The sequence below is a fragment of the Stigmatopora nigra genome, chromosome 2 (assembly GCF_051989575.1).
Source record: "Stigmatopora nigra isolate UIUO_SnigA chromosome 2, RoL_Snig_1.1, whole genome shotgun sequence".
Taxonomy (NCBI): domain Eukaryota; kingdom Metazoa; phylum Chordata; class Actinopteri; order Syngnathiformes; family Syngnathidae; genus Stigmatopora; species Stigmatopora nigra.
Genome location: NC_135509.1, coordinates 20,195,588 through 20,205,000, shown reverse-complemented (window position 1 = coordinate 20,205,000; position 9,413 = coordinate 20,195,588). Strand labels below are relative to the sequence as shown.

The window sequence follows — 9,413 nt, the reverse complement described above, 5'->3', positions numbered from 1 at the left end:
GTAAATCTTGAAGAAAAAGATGGGCTCTTCTTATCCTAATCTTAGATGAGCAACAGTTTTCAAGGACTGTTTTACATTTGATTAATTGAGAATTTTCAGTTTTAAGAGTTAAACTTGATATTTCGATGTAACCCCAGTGAATAACACTAAATGGATAGTGTCATCATGTTTCCATTATAGTCCTCATTTGTGGCGTTTGCCCCATTAAATATTTAAATAAATTTGGTTTCTTATGTTGAACGTTATTGTCATATTTATTCATCCACATTTTCAGACTTTTACACAGACTTTTAGAGATATTTTCTTCTGTAGTAATACAAATAAGACATTTTTCTTGATCATCTGTGAATTATCCTAGAAGGCAAGTTATGTATGTTTTGTAAATTTGCTCTCCATTTTTGGCAGAAAAGGGACTATTGACCTAATATTACATTGGATTTGATAAAATATGCAGATTTATTTTTGTGCAATTACTATTTGTAAATGAAAAAGTGAACAGTATGACATGCAGATTTGTGCTACATTTTTTGTCCGAAGTCATAGTTATATTTTTTATAAAACATTTTCTCTGCTCGCTTTAACCCTCTTTGTCTTTTTTTATTTTTGTTTAATGTATTTTGGTTTAGTTTATTCTTTGCTATCGCCTCTGTCTTGTTTTCTAATTGGTTCATTCTGGTTTGTGTTTTTGTCTGTATTGTCGTTCTTGATTTTGCCCGTTACTGTATGCTCTTTGTGTCTAACAATCAGTTGTATCTCCTGTCACCTTCTTGTTCCTCATTGTCTCATTTCTCCATCTGTGTATTTAATTATGCTGTATGGTATTTTTGATCATTTTTGTTTAAATACATGAAATACTATACTATAGTCTAAAATTTTACGTCACAGAGACACTAGGCAGTGAGAGATGTGTCCATCTTAAACAATAACCAAACAAGTAGCTCAAGGGACATTCAAAAATGAATACAATTCCTATGTGTTGAAAAATTATTCTGCTGAAACATCGGATCCCGAAATAGAAAGGAATACATGTGACATGTTGAAAGACGGTGGTAAAAAGTCAAAATTCACATGTCTTGTTATTTCAGAGGAAAGTTAGGGTTCAATCTTGTAAAGTTCAAGCGGGATTACTTTCATTGAGAACTTGAGGTGTGTCTCTCCAGCAACATTTTAGTTATTTCAGAATGCAGCCTGAAAGGCCCATCAGGTACTGCTGGGAGTTTAACCCAAGATCTTCTGTTTACTAGACAGGCACTTTGACCAGGTAAGCCAAAGCACCAACAATATCTGAGGAACAGTAAAATTAAAAAGATCAAATCACACAACTAAATTCTCTAAAGAAAAAACCTCCAGGTGCATTTTAACCTTCTATCTCAAAGTCAACTGTGAAGTCCTCAGGGTAAATGAGTCTTAACTTGCTGGACTCAAACAAATAGCCATTGTCAACAACTATGTACGGCGGACAAGAAGCTCCCAATTAAGGGAGGTTTAGACCAGCGAAACAGTATCATGTGTGACCTCCATCTGATTGACTTGTGTTTTCAGGAGGGTTTGATCACACAGTCCCTCGGCAACAGCTATGTTCTCTGCTAGGTTTGCTGACGTCCCTGGGTGGATATGAACGACCACTTCTCGGTTAACAGCCGAGCGCGCTGACCGATTGAGCCACAAAGACAGTAGGCGTTAAGAGATGTGTCCACCTGAAACAATAACCAAACAAGTAGCTCAAGGGACATTAAAAAGTGAATACAATTCCTATGTCTTAAAAATGTATTCTGCTGAAAATTCGGATCCCGAAATAGAAGGGAATACATGTGAGATGTTGAACGACAGTGGTAAAAAGTGCCTTGTTTTCTCAGGGGAAAGTTAGGGTTCAATCTTGTAAACTTCAAGCAGAACTACTTTCATTGAGAGCTAGAGGTGTGTCTCTCTAGCAACATTTTAGTTCAGAATGCAGCCTGAAAGGCCCATGAGGTAATGCTAGGAGTTGAACCCAGGATCTCCTGTTTACTAGACAGGTGCTTTGACCAGCTAAGCCACGGCACCAAACAATTTCTAAGTAACATTAAGATCAAAAAGATCAAATGACACAACTAAATTCTCTAAAGAAACAACCCTTTCAAATCATGTACGCCGTACACCGACTTTTGTACGGGGAACATTTTTGTTTAAAAAAATCGCCAATATATATGAAAACCGATCTCAACAAGACTGTTTTGGCTAAAATCCAGACCGTCTCGTGGGCTGGTAGCCAACGACGCTACTGTCATCAATCGTTACTATTGTCACGGTATACCAGCAAAAATTATCCTCAATCGTATTTATTTTTTTAGCGGTGCGTACGGCAATATCGATAAATGATGACATGCGCATGCGTAGATATACATAGCGTAAATATCGCCGAAGCAAGCATGGGGGAGCCAATGTGGGAGAGACTTAGCTGACTGGTTTAATAATTGTTGGTTCATGTCGAGTCAGGTGGCCAAACTGGTTTTATAATTGTTTGTTTAGCCAGTGGAATGTAGGATCGGCCAAATAGTGGGCCTAGTAATTGTTTGTTCAGATCGTAATATGTAAGGTAGACTGGCCAAATTGATTTTATTATTGTTTGTTAAGATCGCGAAATACAAGATAGTCCAACTAGCTGGCCTTGTGATTATTTGTTCAGATCGTAGAATATAAGATAGACTGGCCAAACTGATTTTATTATTGTCTGCTAAGATTGTAGAAATCAAGATAGTCCAACTAGCTAGCCTTGCAATTGTTTGTTCGAAATACGCGATGTATTAGCCTATAAGATAGGCTACGGCATTTTGTGTGAGCTATAAAAAATATTGTGTTTGTATACAACTTAGCCCTGAAAATGTCTAACCATATCAGCCTAAAGTTTGTTTGCATAAACTTTGTCCTACACCGCGGTCTTAGAAAACTTACCCTGTTTTGCCTATATAAAGACGGACCCACAATTCATTTAGAGAGAGTTGCAGGAACATCGCGCTGAACAGCACTCCACTGTTAGAGCTCTAACACTCCACTTAGCAGTCCGGTAATAAACCTATTTCCTATTCAAATTGATCTCACTCTTTCTTAACCTGCTCCTGAAGTTTTACTTTCAGACCTATCACCACCTAGTAAGAAGCGAGTTACCGCGAGTAAACATATGTCGTACGGTGTTTGTACGGTTTTTGGGGGGTTCGTACGGGGAATCATAATCATTTATAAGGGCAGTTATCGGCAGATGTTGACCGGTATGCTATGTGCACCCAGACATTTATAATCAACACCGATACATACTTTAACATATTACTCTTGCTATTTGGCTTAAGGCATCAATAATCGAAGACTGATAATCACCCAATCCAAAACTAGTTTTACATCACACATTCAATCATTAATAACTTAAACACTTTAGCGTGTCACAATGGCATCCACCCAACAAAAAAAGGTCAAAGCCATACAGGAAGCACCAGCTCCAACTAATGTAAAACAGTTTTTGGAGTTTGGGGATGATGTGGTGTATCCCAACCTATTACGCGCATACGTACTTGGGCATATTTATTTTTGCGCACTTGATTCGAAGTAAAAGACATAAACGGATGAATGTGTCCTGGCTCTTTTCTTCAATAAAGTACAGTTATGTATCAAGCAGGTGCATTCAAGGGTCAAGGAGCAGCCCCAGGTTGCCATAACTTGTGCTTAAATTGTGGAGAGCCTGTTCATTTGGCCCGCGATTACTGTCAGCGACTTCAAACATCTAGATGGAGAAGCAGAGGCCGACAACCTGCACGTGGCTACAATCGAGGACCCCAGGGGAGAGTTCACACACTAGATGAATATCTCCCAGTGCCAAACCAAGAGTATATGCCTCCCTGTGGTGGACAATTTTCACAATTACGGTGCCCAGAATTCATTTTTTTTAATGTTATCATTTTTTCCTGCAGGAGCCTTTAAAGGTCTTGACAGTAGGAAGAGCATCTCCAAAATGTATGGTCGACTCCGGACCTCTTTAATTCTACCATCCTGATAGCGCTCTTACCAGAAAGAGCATCTCACTTATTAGATTCAAGGGTGGAGAAATTGCCCTGTAATTAACAACTCCAGTGACTCTTTTGTATTTGCACCCAACTGTCCAGTCAATCTTTTGGGCAGAGATCTCCTCATCACCACGCATCCTCTCTCCTCTCATCAAATGCAGGCCCGAAGAACTCATCCTGGAATTTCAGGATCGTAACCCCTACTGCTGCTATGCCACCTCCGCCTCCTGCGCCACCTCCTAGCTCCCACTTGTTGAACAACGCCCTGTGGTATGTGCCATGGCATCAACAAGTTTAGAAATCAAATGCAATTCACATGTAAAGGTTACAGTGCAATGGAAGTTCACTGTGAATTTTCATCCAAAAACCCAGCTTCCCTATCATTTTTCCTATTTGAAACGTTTTCTTTACGGACACCCTGTAACCTACTGAGAAACTCCCATCAAGTAAGACATCTACTGTGCAAGAGTAGAGATTGGCTCCAGTGGCTGGCTCGAATCCTAGGCTCTCTGGGCACCTCAGAACTTATATGATAACTGATTGTATGCGTTGCACTCTGTACTATGACAGATCAGGGGATGAGATCTGCTGTCTCCACTTGTATTGCCCCCTGGTGTTCTCCTGGGGCATTATGTGGATGTTTTCTTGCTGGCTGCTCCATCAGAATCATGTTGCTTTGGAGCCACCTGGTCTTTACTGTCTCATTTGGCCTTGGATTGACGTGTGCCAAGTTAAAACTTCAGATTGTCTGGACAAAGGTTTCCTTTCTCGGACGCCTGATTACACGCCACAGCACAGGGATGTCTCCCTCTCACAAAGACGACGTCCTTGATCACCCTACACCAACAAATGTCAAATCCATGATTGCTTTTCTTGCCCTTTGCAACTACTCTGGACATAATCTTCCCGATTTTGCTAAACTCACCCATCCACTCTGGCAGATGGTCAATGCACCTGGTATGCAAAGCCTTTCCAGAAGTCTTTGTTGGACCACAGAAGCAGATTCAGTTATACTTTGATATGCGAATATCCCTACATACGAGAAATTCGAGATAGAAGGAACATTCCAAGCAATTTTTCGCTTGAGAAATTTGTGACACGAGCATACATGATGGTACCCAATGCAGTCGTCCAGGTGGTCGAGTATATGGAAGGCTGCTTATGGGAACAGCATCTCGCGTTAAGATATCTAAGAGCACAGTACAGAGTGCGTTTTACTAAAACTAGAATAACTGAGTCAATAATGTGTAAAAATTGAGCGGAATCTACATGAACTCTAGAGCAAAGCAAGGAAACACACAAGCAAAACCCTTCAAAGTGAGTCGTGGCTCGTTCGATAATATTTAAAAATGAATGCTTGGTTTTGAAGCATTGAGAAGCGCAAGAATGTTTAAATTTTGTGTAATGTAAAATTAGAACTTATTTGTGTGTGTGTGTGCATCGTAATCAAAATTTAAGTTAAATATAAAGTTTACGTTGTTACGAACGCATTACCGTCAAGTCACTCTCCTGTCCTTTCTCTTTCTCTCCCCACCCTCTCTCTCTCTCTCTCTCTCTCTCTCTCTCTCTCTCTCTCTCTCTCTCTCTCTCTCTCTCTCTCTCTCTCTCTCTCTCTCTCTCTCTCTCTCTCCCCCCCCCCCAACACCCCCCCCCCCCCGCCTGCATACTCCGCTACAATCTGAATGTACTGAATAATGTCACATTTTAGTATTGAAGAGCGAACATGTATAGCGCTATTTGTTACCATGTATGGGGTGAGTTAGAACAAATAAAAATATGTTTTCCCATTGTAATTGTTATGATCTCATCGCGTAGCGCGACGCGATCAGGGGAAGGTGAACCCAGGTGCGGAGACGCCGAAGGAAAAGGGAAGCCGTTCCAAAGCATTTGTTTCTTGATTTAATTAACTTGCAAAAACGTAACATTAACAACTTGGCGTGAAAACTTACTATGATGAAATGAAAACATGATCTCCCACGATACAGCGTGGCGTCAACTGAAGTAAACATAAATAACGAGGAACAACTCAGGGGAACCAATCAGAGGAACAAATCAGTCGATCCGACGACGATCAACCCAACTCATAATGCTTAAATAGCCACGGAAAACATAATCAGATAATTCCAACAGCTGTTAACAATCATGACATCACGTCATGTTTTTGGTGTTTTTTCAGAGGCTGGGAACAGATTAATGTGTATTTAGTTCATTTTGAAGGGAAAAAAAAACATTTGAGATACAAGTAAATTGAAATAGAAGCTCAATCCCGAAATGCATTAAGCCCGTATCTCAAGGTATTACTTTAGAGGCAGACCCATTGTGCTTAAGAAGACAATGTTACTTTATTATACTTAAAACAAACATAGCAACAATGTGTTCATTTGTGTACTAAGAAAGGAAAGAAAGTCGGAACGTCGACTGCTCCGTCTTGGGCTGCTTCCAGTAGTCTTCTTATAGTCAAAAGTATGCATGCTGCACGGTTCGGTCTTTGCTAATTTCATTCATTTCACTGACATGTGGCGTGTAGAGGATTAACTTCTTAGCATGCATAAAGCTCTTCACTACGTTACCTAGTTATTATTGAATGACTGACTGAACCTTCATTTTTCTTATGCAGTATGATTATGGATTATGGATAACTTTATTCATCCCATATTCGGGAAGTTTCATTGCGGCAGTAGCAAGAGGGTGATTAAACATCAAACAGCAAAGCAAAAGCACAAAGTACAAAGCAAATCAAAGTGAATGAAATCGTCAAATCATTAAGACATAAAAGCAGCAAAAACACAAAACGAGAAAGAGTGGATGGAGCTACCGACGCCGCCGGCTGCCGCTTGAACGGCACAATCTTGGTGTCAGTAGCTAAAACGGATACAGACTCAAAAAGACGTTGTAAAGTTGGACAAAAACTGGAATCACACACAGGAAGTCTCCCACAAGATAGGGAACTTCTGCAGACTTTGAGCGAGGTAGAGAATATGCAGAGTCACTCTTCCAAGCTTATCCGCACAGTTCCTCAGTAGTCTGGAGCTGAAGACCACAGTGGCAGAGTAGAGCCCCTCGACTCCATTGCTGGTAAACGCGGACAGCACTTCATTCTTATCCCAAGATGGAATGGTTGGTCAGAAGCGTTGCTTTTTCTCCCGGCCCCTTTGTCCAGCTCCGAATCTCCGGCGACACCTTCTGCTGCGTATTGTAACAGCTAGTTCCATGTGTGTAACAGCTAGTCCCATGTGTGTGACAGCGTAGGCATGGCTTAATGGTTCCAAAAAAGAAGTAGCAGAAAGAAGCCAGGCTAACATAACAAAGAAAGTTGTAAAAACATTAAAGTAAAAGGTATACTGTACAATGTAAAGTAAAAACGAATGTATTAAGAAATATTAAAATGTAAATAAAAAATGATAGAAGGGCTATAAAACACGAAAAACAAATAGAAGTGGACAGAGCTACTGCCACTGGCTTCCGTGTGGCGGCGCCATCTTGGATTTTGTGTTGTGTTGATAGTGTTGACCATTGATTATCACAGTCATTGGTTCAGAGTATTCAGTCAATACAAAAAGATCCCGTAATTATTTCTTAACGACTCATCAGGAATCACCGTAATGTAGTAATACAGTACATTATGTAATTGTGCCAGGGTTTATCTAACTACATGTACTGTATAAAATATGGACATGTTTTATTATTATACAAAACAAATTCGGACTCGGCACCAAAATTTAAAGAAAAGGGCTGCTTATACGTATATAAATTTCCCAGACAGCCATCAACATCAGCAGACGGGAGACAAAGTTGGAAACCTTCACGTGGTGTCTCCTGAGAGGCCGCTCACCGCGGCCTGCGAATTCCAACTAATACCACTCAGAGCTGCCGATGGGGACCGTGGCACCCTACGTTTTTCATCCAGCCGGAGACATTTGACTGCCCCCACCTCCGACTACCCCCTGGATGAAATAATCCGCGTTCCAGTGGCAGCTCTAGCGCTATCTGAGGGCAATCCTCAGGCGCTTGTAGTGCAAAACAAACAAACAAACAAACATCAGCAGACAGTGGATCAGGTTCGTGAAGCCTTCCTGTATAATCCTCAAAAAAGTTAGAAGAGCATGGTATTTCTTACTTTGTGAGTAGTTAGTGAATTATAACCACTGAAACATGTTTTCCCATTGTAATATCCTGTTTTGGTTTTTCTTTCAGGGGAGCGTCGAATTAATTTGTATTTAGTTCATTTCTCCTGGAAAATAGATTTCAGATATTTATACATTAACATATCAGCTCGGTGCCGGAATGCATTTAACTCGTATCTCAAAGTATTACAGTATCTCAGGCATGATTCACAACGAGGAGCAAACTTTCATCAGGGAAAAAATATTATAATTTTACAGGGTTAGTCAATAGCATATGAGGCATAAAAAACACAGTGGATAAAGATGATCATATTTTGAAATCGATGTTCGTGAGTGGTAAAACTGCACTATTAAAAGATATATATACAAATATCTTTAAGAACTTACAGTCTGTAGTTAAATTTAAGTTAAGTTAGTAAGTTAGTTTAAGTAATTAAAGTTAAATGTCTTGTGATATGGGAGTCAAAACAAAGTACCTTTTTGTTCCTAACCTAATATGTCCAAATAAACTGGTGTGGCTTTCATCAATGATAACAGGGTATTTTGAATGTCCTTCATGTTAAGGCGTTGTTGTGGTTCTCTCTGCCAGCAACCAAGCATTACATCATAGACGGCTTTGGGACAGAGCCGCGGACGCTTAAGTACTCTGCCCTGAGTTATACACTCAATCACCTAGAAGAAAGATAACAAAGATTATGTTATAGACATAATATTCATTTTTTATTTTATTACAATAAAATTTACTTTTACTCGACTACTGCTCATTGAGCACATTAAGCATTTTGCCAAACAAATGATACACTTGTAAAAAAATGTCAATGGATTTACAAAAAGGTTTGGTAAAAAAGGTATTTGGTGTGTGTGTAATTGAAGCTAACATAATAGTAAGATGAAATAAAAATAAATAAAAATGAATGTTTTTGCTATTTGTCTGAGAATCAAAAATTATGACAAAGGTTAGAATGTAATTGTGGTTTTGTTAATCCTGACCATTTTGAAACAGGGCCAAAAGCAATTAATGATACATTTGCCCATGTTTAGTTTGAGTATGCATATCCAAAAAAGTCCATTGTTACCCCTGTACAGGTAGAATTTCCAGTGTCACATGATTTTCAGTTCCTACAAAATCTATTCGCGTGAATATAAATATGTTCATTGATGTTCTGGAAGTCATCCTTAATTTCTGGGAGTTTCATCTGTAAACAACTATGTATTTCAAACCTACTGACTGGCAGATGGCGGTGCCTGACAGGATTGA

General features: G+C 39.5%; 1 protein-coding gene across 1 annotated transcript in view; it reads right to left on the bottom strand.

Annotated features, from left to right (window-relative positions):
• The window catches only part of LOC144181034 (NT-3 growth factor receptor-like), an 88,875-nt gene that overhangs the window by 15,802 nt on the left and 63,660 nt on the right, over positions 1-9,413 (bottom strand). The window contains exons 17-18 of the mRNA XM_077709272.1: positions 8,632-8,827; positions 5,981-8,262 (exon numbers count right to left, since the gene is read on the bottom strand). Coding sequence (XP_077565398.1) covers positions 8,642-8,827 — 186 coding nt within the window. The 3' untranslated portion in view covers positions 5,981-8,262; positions 8,632-8,641. The remainder of the gene's footprint in view (positions 1-5,980; positions 8,263-8,631; positions 8,828-9,413) is intronic.